Source organism: Ranitomeya imitator, chromosome 2 (assembly GCF_032444005.1).
Source record: "Ranitomeya imitator isolate aRanImi1 chromosome 2, aRanImi1.pri, whole genome shotgun sequence".
Lineage (NCBI taxonomy): Eukaryota > Metazoa > Chordata > Amphibia > Anura > Dendrobatidae > Ranitomeya > Ranitomeya imitator.
This window is the reverse complement of record NC_091283.1, coordinates 795,211,972-795,234,487: the sequence shown is the minus strand read 5'-3', so window position 1 is coordinate 795,234,487 and position 22,516 is coordinate 795,211,972. Positions and strand designations below refer to the sequence as shown.

Below are 22,516 nucleotides of genomic sequence, written 5' to 3'. Positions count from 1 at the left end.
CGCCTACGGGTGACGGTCCGCACAGAGCCTACGGGTGACGGTCCGCACAGAGCCGCAGAGCAGCGCGGAGCAAGACTGCACTCATCTGCGGAGGAACAGTCACACTACCGCACGCTGGCCACACCCCCAAACTATAACCACGCCCTCACTGTCCAATGGAATTCAGCAACAGCTCCCCGCCCCCTTACCTGTCAATAATCTCCGCCTCTCACACATAAACTCGCCCCCTGATTGGTCTCCTAATATGTCGCTCAAAATCGGCTAGTTCACCTCGGGACGCGCTTGCTGCCTCCTGTCAGAACCCGGATGGGTGTCGGACTAGGCAGGGGGTGCTTTGCCGCCGGTCCGGGAATGAAGGCGCTAGTAGGCTGGATGTAAGCCCCTCTTCCCCGCTCTTTCTCCCCCCCTCCTCCTCCCTCCCGAACCAAAGATGGCGGGCGGCTCCATCACTCTGCCCACTGTCAACATGGCGGCGCGCAGTCACGGCCGGGTCCTATGTCTGGTGATGATGATGTTGCTGGCGCTGAGCAGTTGCCTGGCTGCCGGAGAGGAGGACGCCGCGGAGACTGTTATCATCGGGCTGCGGCTGGAGGATACTGACGACGTGTCGTTCATGGACGGCGGGGCGCTGCGGGTGAGCGAGAGGACCCGGGTGAAGCTGCGGGTGTACGGGCAGAACATCAACAACGAGACGTGGTCCAAGATCGCCTTCACCGAGCACCTGCCGCCCTGGCTGACCGGAGGGGGGCCGGAGCCCGGCGGCGGCGGCGGCCAGGAGGGCTTCTACCCCTGCGGGATCCGCACCTCCGACATCCTGATCCGGCCGCACATCGAGCTGAGCCGCAGCAGCTCCGGCATCGTGGAGATCGAGATCAAGCCCCTGAGGAAGACGGAGAAGAGCAAGGCTTATTTCCTGTGCACCTCCGTGTCCAGCCCCCCTCCCAGCCCCGGTGCCCACCAGCCCTGGACTGAGACCACCTGGGTCTACCATGCTGGGGATGACACCAGGGTCATCGTGGTGGAGGAGAAAAAGTTTCTGCTGCCCTTCTGGCTTCAAGTGATCTTCATCGCCCTCCTCTTGTGCCTGTCCGGTATGTTCAGCGGCCTCAATCTGGGGCTCATGGCCCTGGACCCCATGGAGCTGCGGATCGTCCAGAACTGCGGCACCGACAAAGAGAAGAACTACGCCAAGAGGATCGAGCCGGTGCGTCGCCAGGGCAACTACTTACTGTGCTCCTTACTGTTGGGCAACGTCTTGGTCAACACCACCCTCACCATCCTGCTGGACGACATCGCAGGGTCTGGGTTGGTGGCCGTAGTGGTCTCCACCATCGGCATAGTCATCTTCGGGGAGATCGTGCCCCAGGCCATCTGTTCTAGGCATGGCTTGGCTGTGGGAGCTAACACCATCTTCTTGACCAAGTTTTTCATGATGATGACCTTCCCGGCTTCTTACCCGGTCAGTAAGTTGTTGGACTGCGTCCTGGGACAGGAAATAGGGACGGTCTATAACAGGGAGAAGTTGCTGGAGATGTTGAGGGTCACCGACCCATATAATGATCTGGTCAAAGAAGAGCTCAATATTATCCAGGGGGCTTTGGAGCTCAGGACCAAAACGGTGGAAGATGTCATGACCCCTTTAAGAGATTGTTTTATGATGGCCGGAGATGCCATCCTAGACTTCAACACCATGTCAGAGATCATGGAAAGCGGGTATACCCGCATCCCGGTCTATGAAGGGGAAAGATCGAACATTGTGGACCTCCTCTTTGTAAAAGACTTGGCCTTCGTGGACCCCGATGACTGCACGCCTTTAAAGACGATCACCAAGTTCTACAATCACCCTCTACACTTTGTCTTCAATGACACCAAGCTGGATGCCATGCTGGAAGAATTCAAAAAAGGTGGGCACCTTGCCATTTGCGGCTCGTGGGGCGGTGGTAGGGGGAAGATTAGAGCGGACACCCGTCCCATATTTTTCAGCCTGAAATACTCGCCTTTGTCTGATCAATACGAATTCCCATAAATGTTTGTTTTCCTACTAGTTTTAAGGTAGAAATATGGTCAGCAGGACTGTAGACTCATTAGGACGTAAAGAACCCCCCTCCCCTCCCCCATCCTCTCCTTCAGCAGGGGTCCGAGCCAGGTGACTATAAAGGCCAACAACTGATCTTCTGACCTATGATGACCCCATATAATGTTCTCCAGAACTTCTATGGTCCTATAATGATCAACTCAAATGACACCAAAAGTAATTTTGGGCTGAAATTAGAAGCCTTCGTGATAAATCGCTGTCAGATTGTTCCTACTGGCCATGGATTTTCAGTAGAAGGTCTGAAGTTCTATAGGTAATTGAGCGATCTATAACTAAATAAAAGTGGTTGTCTGGTGAAAACAAGTTGTGACCTATTCTAGGGTAGGTGATCACGCGCTGATGGTTAGGGGGTCTGGTTAAAATAGAAAATAATTATCCCTAATGGGGAACTTTTGGCTCTGATGCAAAATGGCTCTACTGATTGGTTGGTTGCCCGAACACCGCTCCATTCATTCCCTACGAGGCTGCTGGAAAAAGCCAAGCGCAGCAATCGGCAGTCCTATAGGGATGAATGGAGCGAGTGCACTGCTACTCTTTGCTAAGGGCTCATGCACACGACTAATTTTCTCATAAGAGTGCTATATGCGGTTTTCAGAATAATAGGACCGTTACCCTCATGTGGATACAAGTGCCCCATTCTGCTGATCTGTGCGGTGCTTAGCAGTCAGACCCCCACCAGTCAATATGTCACTACTTATCCTATTGATCACCAATATGTTGTTTTCATCAGACACCTATTAACTAGCTGGACTCAGTATAGGTAGTTCGGTCTACTCCATCTTTAGACGTGAAACTGTTGCTATTTGGGGTTAGTAATAGTGATGAGAGAATGTGCTCGGATAAGGTGTTATCTGGGCATGCTCTGATGCTAACAAAGTGTCCTCAGCGTGCAGAAAAAAATCTGAGTCCCCGCAGCTGTTTGACAGCCCCCACACACGCAGGGATTGTCTAACAGCTGCGAGACATGCAGCTGCGGGATCCCCGAACATATTTTTCGAGCACGCCGAAGACTCAGTTAGCACCCGAGCATGCTCAGATAACACCTCATCCGGCCACGTTCGCTCATCACTAGTTAGTAAGTTTCCAAACGCTTCTTACAGGGAATGAATAGACTGTCATTGGCTTGTCTGTGAAGTTGTCTTCTGCAGAAACTGTTGAGCGCTGTCCAGCACGGCTCAGTAGTCAGGATGCTTCCCCAGCATTAGGCTGATCTGTAGGTAGCTCCGTAGACACCGCTGACCCTCTTCCTTCATTGAGATCCTGAAGATCTTAGTATTATATAAAAGGTGCATTTTCACTTTTTTGCTACTTGGTTGGGAAATCTAGGAAGTTTGTGTTTCACATTGTAGCGTCTCGGAAGGTTTTAATGTATCAAGTTGCAAAACTGCAGTCAGTCAGTTGATTGATTTTCTGCTATTTGACCTCCAGCACCTTCTGTATTGTTGGTAGACATTCTTAAAGGGACACTAAAATGAAAATCCGCAAGAAAAAAGTGCATTTTCTGAAATAAGCTGCTGTTCGTTTTCACATGTGAAGGTAAAGCTGAGCTGTAAGGCCGGGGACACACACAACGTATAAAAATACGGTCCGTTTTTGACGGACGAGAGTCGCACAAATGTTCCCAAAACAGTGATCCGTGTGCAGTGCGAGGATGCGATTTTCTCGCATCAAATGATCCGTGTGACATCCGTGTGACATCCGTATGGCATCCGTATGGTGAGATTTTCTCACACACTTGCAAAATGAGCAAATAATGGCTGAGCTATTCCTGTCACCTGCCCAATGCCTGAGAATTTCTCGCAAGTCACACTGATGGTCCGTGTGCTGTGCTATTTTTTTCTCACCCCCATAGACTTTCATTGGCGATTCTCGGCCGAGAAACGCTGACAATCGCAGCATGCTGCGATTTCACTCGGATCCTGAATACGGCCGAGAAAATATCGGATGATGGGAGCTGCCCCATAGATTAACATTGGGACGAGTGCTATGCGATTTTTTTTTTTTTTTTTTTTTTTTTTTTATCGCATTGCACTCGTCCGTATTACGGTCTAGTGTGACCCCGGCCAGAGGGAAGATCTGCTCCCGGCCTATGTGGCATCACTACTGGATCTCCTAGGATTGATGGGAGCCATTATAGCTGAGCAGTATGGTTTCCTCTAGTATTTCACTGCATAGATGCTTAACTTTCTTGTCGCTAATTTAACCCTTAATAATTTTTCATTACTTATTCTATACCCGTCTTATGTTTCTTGCAAATAATGGCACCAAATTCTGAAACTAAAGGGGTTGTGCCATAAACAGTAGACGCTCGCGTGCATCAAAAATATTCCCAGGACCCCCTGGTCCAGTGACCATGTCCGCGGTCCATGCAGCTGGACCAGAAACTGTGAAGTGTCTACTCTTTAGCATTCTGGTTGACTCTTTTGATAGGCGCCTGCGTAGCCAAGACTGTCACTGGTGGCTAACTAATCAGAAAAGGTGGCCAAGGTGCGGTCCGTGGTCCAGGGTCCTGCAAATTGTCTGATTCTAGTAGTTGCCAGTCCATCTTATACATTATAAATGCTGGGAAGACCGCTACTAATTGGTCTCTTACGTGAATGTAGTGAGCATGTGCGGCCAAAAAATAAATGTAACCGTGGCCGCACATGCTCACTCATTCGCCCAGCGAATTTTGGGTACCCTGTTATCATAAGCTATGGGGGTCCCAGCAGTCGTTTCCCCTCTTATCATGTATTTTTCGTTGCAAGAATGATTCTATTTTATGGAAGAAATTCTTACACATAAGCAGTCGTCATTTATACTTGGTTGCTATGTGGATCACAAACTTTAATGTTTTGGACTTATCACTATTAGCAACCAATGCAAGGTAAACTAGAGGTCATAGGGATGAGTTTTTTTTTTTTTTTTTATCCATCTAAGGCTAGGGTCACACAAGTGTATATTTTCTCATCTGAGAGAATCGGGCAAATCACACTCAGAGTTTGATCTTTTTCGTGACGAATCGGAAGATGGATTAAAAAAAGTCTCCATTCTGTGAAGCAGTGGAAATCGGACTGCACTCAGATGTCATGCGAATGCAGTCCAATGTTTCTTGCGCAGTTGCATGGTTGAATGTTATCTGAATATCGGATCAAACTCGGGCATGTAGCGATTTATTTATTTATTTTTTTCCTTTTCTACCCCTTTCCTTGGAATGGCTCAGTCCAAGGGGGGAAAAAATAAGGAATGTGCACAGCCCCATAAAATAACTGGTCCTAGTCTGATCCGATATTTTTTTTTGGATTGCACTCCGAAAATACGGCCTCAAAGTTTCTGATACGATCGTCTCCCTGAGCTGCAGTTGCTGATGAGGAGCAATTAACATTTACTTCTACAGCAAAAGTTACTGATATGTCTCTTTACACTGTAGATGTCGGGAGTTATTTTGTAAATATTTTTTTTTTTTTTTTTTTTGGTTCCTTTTTATAATGACTTGTTCATGATAAACATTTCCAAATTGTAGAAAACGACTGTGCATATATCCAGGTCCACTGATCATGGCCAAATGGACGAATTTGCCGTAAATCTAAAAGGTGAAGCATCTGAGTGTGGGCATGACATGGGTAACGTGATCCGCTGATAGTGGTGAGACCGGCTAACGTGGCGCTGGCATCTCTATGGTCTGTGAACCACAGACAAGCCGTCCTCACACAGCGCCGTCTGCACACATGAAACACTACTTAGAATAGGCCAGTAAGTGGAGGGCGGATGAAATTTCAGAACTTCTTACTCTTCACTTCACAAAAGGTTTGTAGTTAAAAACCAAAGACCATTTCCAATTACGTTCATGAATTTTTCTTCATAGATCAGTCCTGGAGTCTTCCATAACTTTTTATGAAAACTCTCTGGGAAAGTTGGGTGCCTAAATCACAAATTGGTCTAATGTTACATTTCTACATTTCCAATCCTTGTGTTCTTCATAAATTCTGTTGTTCTGTCGCTCTGGATTATGGAGATCAGTATCAACATTTATTTGAGCCGTTTTTACAGTGACCGAACATTGACCGTGCTGGAGATCTCCGACCTCTAGAAAGGTACCTAGCACTTGCCATACCAGAGTTTCGAGTAGCCTTTTAAAGAAAACCTGTCATCAAGACAAGTGGTCAGGTTTTGCCCTTATGTCATTCCCTCTGCACCCCTGAGTATTCCATGTTGGTTTTTTTTTTTCTTTTTTTGCTAAACCATTTTGATCTCAATAGGGAAGGTCTGCAGTAAAAATTCTGAAAGAGTTGACATTATTATTTAAAAAAAAAAAAAAAAGACATCACAAATAAAACAAACAAACAAAAAAAAAACAGGAAAAACACACTGTGTGAATGAGATTTTAGACATCTCATTCATTTTTCCCTGCTTTGTTTTTCTGCCCGGAAAAATGCATTAAAAAAAACGCTACGTGTTAAGCCCAAATATGACTGGTCGAAACTACTGACTGGTGTGCCATTTCTGAAAAGGCTGGGTTCAGACGGCCATAATTAGCGGTCCATATACAGGCCTGACCCAATCTTGCAGCCTCATAGGCATAAGGACATAAGACCCGTGGTCAGTCTGGTCCTTGCGGTTCATAAATGGACTGTGAAATGCCAGCGTCTGATCCCAACCTAAGAGAGAACCACGGGAACAAGTTCATGCTGGCGGTTAGTTACAGCGCCAAACGGGTTCTTTTGTTTCCATCATATGTAAAATGTCCCTTTTAAAATAAACGTAGATTGTCAAAATCCACCGGATCGGAAGAACCAGTATCGCTGTAGCATTGAGATGCATACGTTAAGCGGGGTGCACACTTTTGCTGCCAATTTAATCTTCTATCTGGTGCTTGACAAGTAAAGACATAAGGACGCTATAAATCTTTACGAGCTTGGAATATTAATTACTTAGATCCAACTTCAGCAGTTTGGAAGACAATGTGGAAGTGCTTGTTCTGTGCGGGTTTCTTCACTTTGTGGTTTTTACAGTAATTTTAAGATGGAACCAGACTTTCCAACTCCAGGCATGTGTCGGTGTATGCTCATGCTGGGTAAGGGTAGTTGGTGTTGGCATTATCCCGATTAGGATGCCAACAGGTTAATAAGTCATTGTAACTTATCCCTAGTTAAATGTCTTGTTCCTTGCAGCCGGCCATGACATGATGATCTGGTTCTTCTGCCCGATCTTGTTCCGTTTGCGCAGTCTGGGTTGTTGGGATAGGTTATTTTTGTTGTGTTTGGATGCCAATATTTGCCTAGTAGTGTTACGCTTCCCTAAATTTGCAGAGTATAAAGATTTATGTACTGCTAGAACCCTGAAGAATGCCCAGTCTGATCAGAAAAAACATGTAGAAAAAGCATCACTGCATAACATGCACACCATCCAAATAATGACAAATGTATGAAGAAAAATACAATTTATTAATGCACCTAAAACACACCAAAGAATAAATAAAACATACTTAAAAACCAAAAGCAAAACATCACAGGTTGAATAGTATACAAAATAAGGCAACCACCAAAACCTAACCTAACTGGCTCATATGATGATATCCCATGCGGCTATAACAGAGTAGAAGCCACTAATATGGATCCAGCAGGGGAAAATAAATATACCCCCACAAATACATGGCCTTGGCTAGATTGGTAACCAAAGTCCTAAAGTAAGCAGGACAAAGGAGAAACAATCAGCCATATGAGCAGCACAAATAAAGACTCATAGTGAGATCCAAATGTGCATACAACCTGGTGTAAACAGATGTCCCACGCGTATCGCCCGGCGAACCGGGCTTCCTCAGGGAGTGTGTAGAGAGGCACAGATGTAGAGCTTATATACATATGACATAATAATAAAAAACAGCGTACCGGTGTGCAGAGCACGGCCAACCGGAAGGAGCAGGAGACTCGCGCAGCCGCATGACACAGAGAGCGCTAGTGAAACATGGGGTTGAAACAGCGCACATAAATAAAGCTCCACCTCCCAGCCAGAGAACAGGAGAGCAGGCGCTTGCGCGGACATCTAATAGCAAGCCGCACAGACGCTGAAGCCGGCGCCATGGAAACCAAAGCTGGGCGTATCCATGGAGCCGGCGTACCAGCCAAACTCCGCCCCCAATCGGGACACGGAGGAAAAATGCGCCCATGTAGAAATATAAAGAGACATGGATGAAGCGGTGACAAAAATAACAATAACACCGCAAAAATCGCCCAGCCCCCAAAGAAAACATATAGGGGATGCACGGCTCAAACCACCATAGGTGTATATAGCCAAACAATAGCCTATGTAAAAGATCCACAGCAAACGGCCTAAATCTGAATACAGATAGGCCGCCATAAGGACCATGACGGACGCACAGGCGGATTGCCTAATGGTCTTCAGATAGCACACATAGGTTAAGACCTCATATAGCGTGTATAAGATGTGAGCCAAAAGGCAAGGGCGAGCAGGCATAACCCCGATAGACACGGGGGAAAGGAGGGGGAGGGGGTTAATAGATCATACACCATGTATATCCAATCATACATCGAGCACTCTCCGGAGAGTTCACCACAAACAACCACATACACAAAACACACAAATATAAATATATTGAGCATGAGTCTAGAATGATTCAAACCAACTTTATTATATCTTACGACATCCCATAATATCAAAGCCTATATGTTAATATAAAGTGCTATTACAATTTCCATGAATAAATAAAACATGTACAGTAAGGCATAATAACCCACAGCAATAAATAGTCCCTATAAAGACGATATAAACCCAAGACGAAAAGGAGGTGGAGCAGGCCCAGGACGTATAAATGTAGTATAAAGGAATAATAAAAATAACGACAGCATGGAATAGAAAACCATTGACCTGCCTAATGAGCCAGTACTAAAGGCTAACAATATCCAAAAGCCGAAGCGGCCTATCCACCTACCTAATGAGCCAGTCCTAAGAACCTATATAATAATAGGACCCAAGCATCTAAATATCTGTAATAACCTATAAAAGAGGCCATAATAAGCCTACATAAAACAGTATACGAAGCATACCTAAACCAAGAATAACCTAACAACAAGGAAAGAATCAACCAGAACAATATAGTAAATATACACAGGCCGCTGAAGGAACAATCTCACAGGGCAGTCCATAATCCATGAGTGCTCAAGGGTACCAATCCAGATGTCAAGGCGATACAAGGCAGACATCCTCCGTATCCAATTCCCGATAACCAAAGGTAGACGTCCGGCAACACATTTAGCCCAGGAATCCAGTGAAAAGCAATTCTTCGTTTAACCCTGCGGGAGCAACAGAACCCAAATTAAAAATCCAGCGAGCCTCCTTTTGCAAGAGGGACCGTTTATATGCTCCCCCACTATTGAATGGTTGGAGCCTTTCCAGACCTATAACCTTGGTGTTCAACACCCGGCCACCATGATGGACTAGATAATGTGCAGCCACCGGAATTAGCACCTTCCCTTTAGCGGAATCCATAGCCGCCAAATTTATGGTAGAGAAATGTTTTTGGGTCCTGCGGCGTAACTCCTGGGAAGTCTGGCCCACATAGATGTATTGACAAGGGCAGATCAAGGCATAAATGACATACGCCGTTTTACAGTTGATATAAGAGCGTAGTCTATGCTTACTACCATCTTTAGGGCTGATGAAAAAATCCCTGGTCGGAGCCATATGTGGGCAGATGTTACAATCACCACAGGCAAAGGACCCATGCAGCACCACACCCCGATGTAGTCGAGTCGTCTGTCTCCTATAATGACTGTTAGTCAGAAGGTCCCGAAAATTTGGGGCCCTCCTGGCTGTAAGAAGGGGTCGATCTCCCACCACCAAAGACGTATGCAAATCAGTGGCCAGAATATCCCAATGCTTTTGGAGGATACATCGAATCTGTGGCCAATTATCGTTATAATTGGTAATAAACCTTGATTTGCCATCTCGTACCTTGTTCCGTGGCTCCAATAACGATTCTTGTGTATAGGTTGCCGCACGTTGGAAAGCCTTAGAGATACTCTTCTTAGGATAGTGTCGCTGTTTAAATCGGTCCGTCAGCCCACGGGCCTCCATCCGGAAATCTTCATCAGAGGTACAGTTCCTTCGAATCCTCAGAAACTGCCCCATAGGAACGCCATCTTTAGTGTGCTTAGGATGAAAACTTCTATAGTCTAATAGACTGTTGGTCGCGGTGGACTTGCGAAACAGCCTTGTCGATAATTCATTGCCACTGACCAAGACCTGTAAATCCAAAAAGGAGACTGTCGTAGAGGAGAAAGAATACGTTAGAATGATATTGTGTGCATTATCATTTAAAGCATCAATAAATTTGCTGCACCCCTGTTCATCTCCTTTCCAAATAAAGAACACGTCGTCGATATAACGACTCCAACAACAGACGTGTTCCTTAAAGTCCTCAAGGGGGTAGACCATGGTAGCCTCCCACCAGCCTAAAAAAAGATTAGCAATGGCCGGGGCACATCTCGCGCCCATGGCCACCCCCGAGGTTTGAAGATAGTAGGTGCGGTCAAACAAAAAATGATTGTGCCTCATAATGAATTCCATGAGATCTATCACCCAGGAATCGTGCATGCGATCTGATTGTCCAAGTTGATCAAAAAAGTATAAGGCAGCCGTAACACCATCTTCATGACTTATGTTCGAGTACAGAGACTCAACATCGCATGTCACCAACAAAAACTGAGATGGCAGCGAAACCTCACGACAAATACGGATAAAATGCGACGAGTCTTGAACGAATGAAGGTAAGCCCTTAACCATTGGTTGGAGAAAATGATCAACATAAACACCAGCTTTCTCACACAAGCTTCCTATACTTGCCACAATAGGACGTCCTGGTGGCTTATGCAGGCACTTGTGGATTTTCGGCAACATATAAAATGTTGCCGTGATAGGAACCTCCACCCAGAGAAACTTGAACTCCTGATGACCAATAATATTCAAGTCCCTCGCTCTCTCCAGAAGACGCCTAAACTTAACAGCAAAAACCCCTGTAGGATCTGAAGGGAGCCTCTTATAGAAACAGTTGTTACCAAGTTGGCGTTGGGCCTCTTCCAGATAGAGTGCATGGGGCCACAGCACAACATTGCCACCCTTATCCGCCTCCTTCACAAGGAAGGCAGTGTTGGATCTGAGCCCATAAAGGGCCCGTTTCTCCTCACTATTAAGATTGCCCATGATGGAAGGACGTGGACGCAGGGCCATGATGTCCCTCTTGGTAAGTTCAAAAAAGACCCTAATGGCAGGAACAAGGGAGAACGGAGGTGTCACATTAGATTTATTTTTAAAAGGGAAAGAACTCTTACCACTGTCCGACTCGTTCTCCTGTAACAGCTGTAACAAATCACGAAATACCAGTCTGATCAGTGACGCCCGATGAAGGAGCATGTCTGCTGGTAGTAAGACGGCCATAAGACTAGCTTGTCTTCAGTGAAAAGCAGAGAGGTTAGCTTTTCTGGCAGACCTAGAAAGCAAGTCAGGTGTGTGCGAATGTCCTTCTATAAGTCTTAATGTTGTTCTACCCAATGGGCCTCTGAAGACCTTCTGCTCAGGCCTGTTAGGATCTCGTCTTTAGAAGTTGGAATACTTCCTAGAAGTTTGAAGAACAGACTTCTCTTTTAGCATCTTCTTTTCGAAAGTTTTTAAGTGATGTTCAATACTTGGAATTCTCCTATCCTCCAGTGGTAATTGGTGTCCTCGGTATGACTAGCCACATTTGCCTCTGCATGAAACTAGCTTGAATTGTCTTTAGCCATCAAATTTTTTTTACTTTTCTTTTTTCCTTTCTTTTTCCTATCAATGCTACATCTTGCAACACTCCATTATATCTCAAAATCGTAGCCGCACAGATGAGATGAGTCCTTCCTCATCTTAAGTAATGAAAGGGAACATGTCCTATTGGATATGCAATTTGATCTGCAGGCAGGATGTTCTAGAGTCGGAGGAGCCGATCAGTCTAATGTTCATTTTTATGGGAAAAGTTTTAGTAAAATTTGCATTTTATTCAATGAAATTCCTGGTGTTTGTATGCAATAGGAGTCCCGTGGGCGGCCTATACGGTGATTGACAGACTGCCCTGTGGGACAATTGATGCAGACGTGGTTGTCAATCACTGAATAGGACCACCCCGCTGGATTCATCTACCTACAAACACCAGGGATTTCAATGTATAAAATAGTTATTCAATATACCGGTAACTTTTATTTTTTTATTTTTTCCAACATACCTTTTGGTTTATTCTGCTCTGCTTGTCTTCTGTCTTCTATATATCGTGCTATCCACAGATTAGATTGCATCACTACAAAGTGACATCTTCCCTTTAACTAGGATCTGTTATATGATTTCTCAATACAAAGTAAGCCCATTGTTGGCCACCAACACCAGGAGTGGGTGATAAATCCAGAAGTGGTGACATGTTTCTATTATACTTTTCCTTTGATTGTTCCACTCCTGATTTTGGCTTACAAATATTGATGTAAAATACTGACCAAATACTGAATGTGTTAATGTGGCCTTAATTTGAGGGTATTCACATCATAACTGGAGAAAGTGTTCAGGAATTGCAGCTATTTTTAAAGGATCCAAAAGTAATTGGACAACTCTCAAGCTCTTTAATGGGCTGCCTGAGCTAATCCCTCATTAATCCATCATCAAGCAGGTAAAAGGTCTGGAGCACATTCCAGGTGTGGCATTTGCATTTGAAATCATATGCTTCTGAGTAGATTGAAATTCTCCCTTTTTTTTTTTTTCAAGCTTAAAAGATCATTTTACCCAAACAATGAATCATTTTGATTGTTTGTTGCTATAGTCAGCCTTTTTACACTGCATGTGAAATGCAGAATCGTCCTTTTGTAAATGCACCTTTTAGACCACAGTGCCAGGCTAACAAATTACAAGTGTCACATTTGGCATCTTTTTAGTCCTTTTTAAACCCTTGTTCCAGTACAGTAACTGCTAGGCGTTGTAGTTAAGTTGCAATTGTAGGAAGTTCTCTTTATTACTTATCCATGGGATAGGTGACCATTTTCTGATTTCTGGGGTTCGTCGAGCTGGGACATTTACCGATTTACAAGATACTGGATGTGCTTGAATGGAGCATTGGTTGCGCATTGTCGCTGCTGCTTAATTTATCTCTGGACCCTGCGTGAAGAAACAATCACCGAGAGCTGCTGATGGTGGGGTTGCCGGGTTTCGAACCACGACTGATCGAATCCTAAGCATAGGTCATCAAAGAAAGAATAGCGGGCAACCTCTTTTTAAGGTGCATTTAAAGGGGGTGAGAATCGGCAAACGAGTGCTCATTGCTGACTATCAGTCTCCTTTAAGCATGCTGGCAATCACTCGATGAACCAAGCAAAACTATTCAGATCTTTTATGCGGCCATTATTTATTCTAGATCTCGGCAGCACACCGCTCTTTGTAAACAGGGAATGTGCTGCCGACAATGAAATACTGTATGATGGAGCGAATGTGTTGAAGGTGGTTCTGTAGTCATCATTTGCAGGCCACATAAATAGGCAAGTGAGCATCTGCCAGGGGATTCGTATATAGGCAAGCAGTCCTTAATGGGTCCAAATTGGCCCGTATTAATAGATCCTTAGGGAGATGGTGCGTAGAAACCTATGGTACAGTTGGTATTAGTAACCTTCTTTCTTTCTGCACTTTTTTTTAAGGTTCTCACATAACCGTTACCAGTTCCAGCTGTATTTTTCACGCTTGGCGCTCGCTGATCATTCCTTACCTATTCTGTGTCAGAACTTACAACTTTTTCAAGGACTCTGGTTTGTTCAAAGTTTATACCTGGGCTCATCTTGGATCTTTATCAATGTGGCGCTGTTGTAGACCTGCTGCATACTTCCCTTTGATCCAGTCTATATCAGTTGCTGATAAGGAATATTCCTCTGAATATCTCTGAACTCGGGGGTAAGACTGTTTACCTGTAATAGAGCTGGCACTAACGGGAGGATTTTTGTAAGAAAGGCACAAACAAAGCCTGCATGGTTTTTGCTGGTTATGTAATTAAGAGGCTTACTGGCCTGTTGGGTTGTAGCACGCACGGTTGCAAATGTGGGGCAAATAGTTTTACGGTCTGATGCTAGACTTATTCCAGCGTTGGTAAAGGGTGTGCCATGGTCTTCACATAGCCTTTACATACAGTATCAAGAAAATAAAAACTCAATGTGACATAAATTACAACATATATTTTAATGCCTGTACTTTGGAGGTCAATGTTTAGTTGTACTGTACTTTGTTGCCAATTTTGGAAATTGTATAAATAATTGAACTGATGTTACTGCTGTTTACGGCAGTCTGTACTCTGCTGATACTCTTTGTAGAAATAACTACATTCTGCTGACAGCACCAAGTATGAGGAATCGCCCAAACTTTTTATTTTGATTGCTCCCATTGTAAACAAGACCACCGTAGACTAGAATTTCTCTGTGCCATGTTGGCGTTAAGCCCCCTATACACATTACACTAATGACAGCGGAACCCACCAATATCGACTGATTCGGTTGATGGTCTTGCGTATGCCAGCCGACTGATGGTTACGAGAGTTGTCGAACGCGTACTTTCGATTGCTGATTGCAATGTTCTCCCTAAGATAAGCTGCCGGCTGACATGTCCACCGGAAGTTTGCTCATTAACGCTCGCCCATGAGGACACTCTTGTGTATGGATATCGGCAGAATGATCGGCCAAAGCATAGTTGGGCTGACTGCCCTATAATGTGTAAGGCCAGCCTAAGGGCTTCATGCCAATACCCACTATGGGACGGATGACTTCATCTCCCAATGGTATTTTGTCCGAGGAACTGCACAGTCCGGCTCGACTGCAACATTTGTCCGACCCAAACCCAGTTGTACCTCAAAACTTGGTCAAGATATTCTCTGAAGAATGTGAAAGACTGGCTTTGCATCAAGATATTTAGAATAATATTCCTAAAATTCAGCACCATACTGTTAAACAGTTCCAAAATTGTATTTAGTTCCTTTTAAAAACACCAATAAATCTGTGCCAGTCTTGAGCCATAACACAGGGCACACACACCCGAAATGCGTTCGTGTCATTTTGGCACATGTGTATTGTTTTTTTTTTTTTTTTTAAATATACTGAATAAAATGTATTTTTTTTTTTTTTTTTAACCTTTTGATGCTGAGTCTTACATTCAGAAAAAGATTTGTGTCCTCTACACTTGTTGGTCCATGAGTTTCCATCTGTGTATCATATCGAATATGGATTCCTGGAACCGGGTGTGTCGGCTTCTTTTAGATTGGAGAGCGGTGTCTTAGGGTACTTTCACACTAGCGTTTTTTTAAATCCGTCACAATGCGTCGTTTTGCAGAAAAAACGCATCCTGCAAAAGTGCTTACAGGATGCGTTTTTTCCCCATAGACTTCTATTGACGACGCATTTGCGACGGATTGCCACACTTCGCATCCGTTTTGCGACGGATGCGTCATGCTTTGGCGGACCGTCGGGAGAAAAAAAACGCTACATGTAACGTTTTCTTCTGACGGACCGCTTTTTCCGACCGCGCATGTGCAGCTGGAACTCCGCCCCCACCTCCCCGCACCTTACAATGGGGCAGCGGATGCGCCGGAAAAATGCATCCGCTGCCTCCATTGTGCAATGCAGCAAACGCTAGCGTCGGAATCTCTCCCCGACGCATTGCGACGGGGAGATTCCGACGCTAGTGTGAAAGAAGCCTTACTTTTATTCTTGCTTTCTCAAAATGTTTTTAATGAGGCAACAAAAAGAAAAAAAAGTCGCCAAATGGCATCAAAGCTTGTAGAAGAGTCCATTACATTTCATCTTGGCCCCAGATATCCTGAGATGATGCTGCACGATAATTGGCGGAAGAAAATGGCCATAGGAGTCATACAAAGGGTTCTTGGATTTTATTTTTTTAACTTCTCTCATTTTAAATTGGTCATCTCTAGTGATGAGCGAAGGTGCTCAGATAAGGTGTTATTTGAGCATGCTCGTGTCCTAACCGAGTGTCTTCGTCGTGCACGAAAAATATTCTCGAGTCCCCGTGACTGTTCGACATCCACAACACATTTAGGGATTGCCTAACAGCTGTGAAACATGCAGCCTCGGGGACTCGAACATATGTTTCAAGCACGCTGAAGTCACTCAGTTAGGACAATGAGCATGCTCGAATAACACCTTATCCGAGCACGTTTGCTCATCTCGGAATATTTTGAGGCGAGAGGGGACGTAAGGAAGGATACACTTGTAGCATGGCCTGCGTGCTGTCAAAGTAGAAAATGAGATTGGAATGGATGAATCACAGGGTAAAGGAAAAAAATGTAAGGGTTTGCATCTATTTATATAATTGCCTCGTAATGTTTTCATTTCCTGTTCTGTCCAGATGTCACCGTATCCCAGAATTCCAAGCGGAGGAAATTCACTGACTGCCATATTGGGACATAACACACACACACACACACACACACACACACACACACACACACACACACACACACAAACACCCCCCCAGCGAAACACTGTCGCGAACACGACGCCGGGATCAGCCGAATGATTCATTGACTGCTGCCATCTTTGTACAGGAGGAGCGCATGCACAGTTTTAATGTGACCGCCACTATCTGACTGCACAAAGATGGCGGCGGTCTGATTTACTGCGCCTGCGTGAATGACGCACAGGTGCAGTGAAAAATTCAGCTGATCCCGGCGGCAGATGTTCGACGTGTCTACAGGCAGAGGAAGCTGGTCACATTAATGAGGTTTTCCCACAAACGAAAGTTCATTTTAAAAATTGTGTCTGACTATATACGGAGCATCTCCTGGGCAGGGGAGGAAGCAAAAGATAATACGGACATTACAGCAGGGGATCACAGAGGATTCATTTTGTGAGGTACAATATTTCACTGACTGTTTTTAAAAAAATATTTTACCTCACAAAATGTATCCTCTGCGATCTTCCACTGTAATGTCAGTATTGTCTTTTGCTCCCTCCCCTGCCCAGGAGCTGTGGAATGTTCTGTACACGGTCAGACACAGACAATTTTTAAAATGAACTTTCGTTCGTGGGAAAACCCCTTTAAAAAGCAAATATCAACGCCAACATGGATCCTCCTAAAAAGTACGCCAATGACAATGAAAGGAAAGCAGCAAAGGCACAATGTCGAAGACAACAACGGACAAATGACTCTTGAAGAGCAACAGCATCGCTGGCACAAAAATAATGCATATAAGAGTAGGCGTCAAGCACATGAGTCCCCTGATGCAAAAGTCATTAGATTGTCACAGGATGCCATTAGGCAACAACCGCGCCACATACCTGCCCCCATCGTGACAATACCACCCTGATGCAATAGCATCGGACCTCCATCTAGTTAGTTAATAAAAATAAATAAATGGGAATGTGCTGTGTAATATGGTAGGTAGGAGAAATTAAAGCATTGCTTAAAATGATTTGCCCTTGTAGATATTTTCAGATTTTGTTAACTTAGATTACTAGATCTTATCACACTATTAGTTAATTGTTTAACTTGTTGTATTGTTGTCATTTTTAGTATTTCGAGTGCTAATTGCATTTCTGAAAAGTTTTATCTACCCCACAAATCGGTGGCATTTCAAACTTACTAATGCAGTTTGAGATCCTTGAGATGTGTTCTGGCGGAGTGTTTTTGTTTTTTTGTAGTGTATCCACTAAAAAAGGCCAAACAAATCGCCTAAGGCTTCTTCTGTTCATTTTAATTCTGTGCATTTGCATAGATTTTTTTTACTATTTCCCACTGCAGGCATTGAAAAATGCCAGGTTTAAAAAAAAAAAAAAAAAAAAAAAAAAGATTTTTATATTTATATATATATATATATATATATATATATATATATATATATCTTTTTTTTTTTTTTTTTTTTTTTACATCTTTGCAGTGGCTTCTGATGGAACTTGCTTTAGGTTAGGCACTAGCAAATCAAACTCTTCCAAAATGCTTCACAAAGAGAAACTTGAACAAAAACAAATGAACCTTTTCTATTTAAAAAAAATAAATAAACCTCCATCTGCCCAAGCCTGACTTCATTGCTGAGAGCTTCACCTTTTATTTTAGTGATCGGTAAGGGTGCTTTCACATTGCGTTCTTGCGTCCCGTCGACGCATACGTCAGAACCCTGTTTTGCCAGGATGGGGTAGAGGTTCGGACATATGCCCCGATGGGACCCAAGAACGCAATGTGAAAGCACCCTTACTGATCACTAAAATAAAAGGCGCAGAAGCTCTCAGACTCTAGAAGTTGGGTTTATAGACGGCCTGTTGAGCCCGTCTTCTGAATTTCCGGATAGCAGCGCTGGGCTGAACACTCCTGCCTCTTTGATTTTTCAGTCTACACTTGCCAAAATATTTCTAAAAATTAAGTTACATATTGATGGGAAGTGACTCCATTCTGACCTCAAATACTGCGATTATGAAGACCATGCATGGTTAGAGGGGTTGTTCGCTGCTTGGCAACCCCTTCTCAATCCCTGTTTCCCCCAGTAAAATAACAGCACTTATACTCCCTTTCGGTGCCGGCGCTATTCCAGCCGTGTCTGCACTGGCTCTCCTGACATAATGCCATGCAATCCCTGCTGCCAGTCAGCGCTGGCTTCACTCTCCTGTCCTACTGACACATCCTATACATCCGGAGGAAGCGAGCGAGCAGCAGAGTCGGCAGCAGAGGTGAGAATTGGTGTTATGCCGGTGTCACACTTGCGAGTGCAATGTGAGAAACTTGCTTCAATACCCGACGCTGCCGCCAGCACTCGGGACCGGAGCGTTCAGCTGCATAGAAATACATGCAGCCGCACACTCCAGTCCCAAGTGCCGGCGGCAGTGCCGGGTATTGATGCGAGAGACTCGTACGAGTTTCTCGCATTGTACTCACAAGTGTGACCCCGGCCTTATTATTTTCCAAGGAGGAACCATAGAGATTTTTCTTACATGTGTGGTTTATAGAAATGAATGTGCAGGCTGATACTTGGATTATTGATCATCACTGGCCATCTGCCCTGATTGATCTGCTGTACGGGAAGAACAGTAGACCCATTACATTTTAGTGTTCTAATTACCGTACATTTACAATAATACTATGGCATTGTATAAAAAAAAAAATCTAAAATGTTAATGCAAGAAGGAATGTACGAATAATTGTCTGAATGCAGATTTCCCAGCTTACACCACTTGGTTCGGTGATATTAGCATACCAGTGTATGCTGCATACATATAATGGGAACGCTTGAGCCGTGTGCCAGGTTTTAATGATATTCCTGTCTGAGCACCAGTGGGATAAATACTGGCTCAGTCAATTACACTAATTCGTTTGTACTCGTACACAGATACTTAAATCTAAGCTTTTCCAAATGCTTAAGGAAACGATGGCGAAACAAAGGCTTTCTCTGTACCATCCATTTTCGACTAGCCGCTCCTACGTTGGGCAGTGCGCGAGCTCTGCAGATACTAATACCAGTTAAATGCTGAGTAGCGAAAGTTGTGAGCTCATTTCCTAGGAAAGTGATGGAAAAAAATACTTTCCATAGCAAACTCAGCTGTTCTAATCTGTAAAGCAGCAAGCCCGAGCATTTGTCAGATCAAAGTCCTACTACCCTCAATCTTCTTGTAGTGGCATGAAAGCAGGAGGCCAGCATTCCTCCGTTCCTTGACTCCATTCACCCGGTCTTGGCCAGAAGTATACATAAGTTGGTAGATTTATGCCGGTCGCTTCTAAGGTTTTTGCAACAGCCAGCCTTTTTTGTATTTTTTTTCCCTCTTTTGCAATAACTGAGACCATAGTTTAATTAATCACAAATGCCTTTTCATGATCTCCACATTTCAGGTTAATATAGCAACCCTTGACTTCATGCATGGGTGACTACCACCGAGTGCTTGCAGCAATGTCTGCAGCTGGTTCTTACCCTTACAGTCTGTGCTCTCACCCTGTTCCAGAACTGTTCCAGCAACGTCTGCGCCTGATATCCCGGTGCTCACGCGGCAAATCAGCGGTCGCTTCACTCTCCTTTCAGATGTTTACGGACACCTGGAAGAACAAAACCTAAGACTGAGACAAAATGAACATGTACCCTGCTATAAGTAAAGGCAAAAAAGTGCATATAAATAACAAGGGATACTTAAAAAATGACATTTATAATTAAAAACAGCATGAAGGCCATCCCAGCAGCATCACGGTGTACCCAAATCATAGTAACATAGTTATTAAGGTTGAAGGAAGACTTTAAGTCCATCTAGTTCAACCCATAGCCTAACCTAACATGCCCTAACATGTTGATCCAGAGGAAGGCAAAAAAAAACCCATGTGGCAAAGAGTAAGCTCCACATTGGGGAAAAAAATTCCTTCCCGACTCCACATACGGCTATCAGACTAGTTCCCTTGATCAACACCCTTTCAAGGAATCTAGTGTATATACCCCCTAACATTATACTTTTCAAGAAAGGCATCCAGTCCCCTCTTAAATTTAAGTAATGAATCACTCATTACAACATCATACGGCAGAGAGTTCCATAGTCTCACTGCTCTTACAGTAAAGAATCCGCGTCTGTTATTATGCTTAAACCTTCTTTCCTCCAGACGTAGAGGATGCCCCCTTGTCCCTGTCTCAGGTCTATGAGTAAAAAGATCATCAGAAAGGTCATTGTACTGTCCGCTCATATATTTATACATTAAAATAAGATCACCCCTTAACCTTTTTCCAAACTAAATAGCCCCAAGTGTAATAACCTATCTTGGTATTGCAGACCCCCCAGTCCTCTAATAACCTTGGTCGCTCTTCTCTGCACCCGCTCCAGTTCAGCTATGTCTTTCTTATACACCGGAGACCAGAACTGTGCACAGTATTCTAAGTGTGGTCGAACTAGTGACTTGTATAGAGGTAAAATTATGTTCTCCTCATGAGCATCTATGCCTCTTTTAATGCATCCCATTATTTTATTTGCCTTTGTAGCAGCTGCCTGACACTGGCCACTAAATGTGAGTTTGTCATACACCCAGGTCTTTTTTATTGACGGTTTTGCCCAGAGTTTTAGAATTAAGCACATAGTTATACATCTTATTACTTCTACCCAAGTGCATGACTTAACATTTATCCCCATTAAAGCTCATTTGCTTTTTATCAGCCCAAGCTTCTACTTTACATAAATCATCTTGTAATATAAAATTGTCCTCCTCTGTATTGATTACACTGCAGAGTTTAGTGTCCTCTGCAAATTTTGAAATTCTGCTCTGTATGCCCCCTACAAGGTCATTAATTAATAAATATGCTAAAAAGAAGAGGGCCCAGTACTGACCCCTATGGTACCCCACTGCTAACCACAACCCAGTCCGAGTGTGCTCCATTAATAACCACCCTTTGTTTCCTATCCCTGTGCCAGCTCTTAACCCACTTACACATATTTTTCCCTATCCCCATTATTCTCATTTTATGTATCAACCTTTTGTGTGGCACCATATCAAAAGCTTTTGAAAGTCCATATACACTACATCCACTGAGTTCCCTTGGTCATGTCCGGAACTTACCTCTTCATAGAAATTGATCAGATTAGTCTGACATGAACGGTCCCTAGTAAACCCGTGCTGATACTGGGTCATGAGGTTATTCCTCTTCAGATACTCCAGTATAGCATCCCTTAGAATGCCCTCCAGGATTTTACCCACAGTAGAGGTTAAGCTTAAAAGAAGTACCCCTCTCTGAGCAATCCCAGAACGGCCCTTTAACAGTAAATTGTGCACAAAGTGGCTCCCTGCTCGGACCTGCAGTAATCTTCTGTTATCTGTGAAAACCTTGTATTAAAGGGAACCTGTCACCCCCAAAATGGAAGGTGAGCTAAGCCCATCAGCATCAGGGGCTTATCTACAGCATTCTGGAATGCTGTAGATAAGCCCCTGATGTATCCTCAAAGATGAGAAAAAGAGGTTAGATTATACTGATGCGGGCGGTCCGATCTGGTGGGCATCACGATCCGCTCCGGCGCCATCTTCTTACAACGACGTCCTCTTCTTGTATTCACGCTGCGGCTCTGGCGCAGGCGTAATTTGTCTGCCCTGTTGAGGACAGAGCAAAGTACTGCAGTGCGCAGGCGCTGGGCCTCTCTGACCTTTCCCGGCACCTGCGCACTGCAGTACTTTGCTCTGCCTCAACAGGGCAGACAAAGTACGCCTGCGCCAGAGCCGCAGCGTGAAGATCAGAAGAGGACGTCATTGTAAGAAGATAGGAGGCCTTGGACCGGACTGCGACGCCCATCGGTCCGGACCGCAGCGGGACCGCCCCTGGGTGAGCATAATCTAACCTCTTTTTCTCATCTTGCAGGATACATTGGGGGCTTATCTACAGGATTCTAGAATGCTGTAGATAAGCCCCTGATGCTGGTGGGCTTAGCT

General features: G+C 44.4%; 1 protein-coding gene across 2 annotated transcripts in view; it reads left to right on the top strand.

Annotated features, from left to right (window-relative positions):
• The first annotated feature begins 265 nt into the window (after positions 1-265).
• The window catches only part of CNNM2 (cyclin and CBS domain divalent metal cation transport mediator 2), a 134,040-nt gene continuing 111,789 nt past the window's right edge, over positions 266-22,516 (top strand). For both annotated transcript variants that reach the window (XM_069753709.1, XM_069753708.1), the window contains exon 1: positions 266-1,904. In XM_069753709.1, the coding sequence (XP_069609810.1) occupies positions 431-1,904 (1,474 nt within the window). In that variant the 5' untranslated portion in view covers positions 266-430. The remainder of the gene's footprint in view (positions 1,905-22,516) is intronic.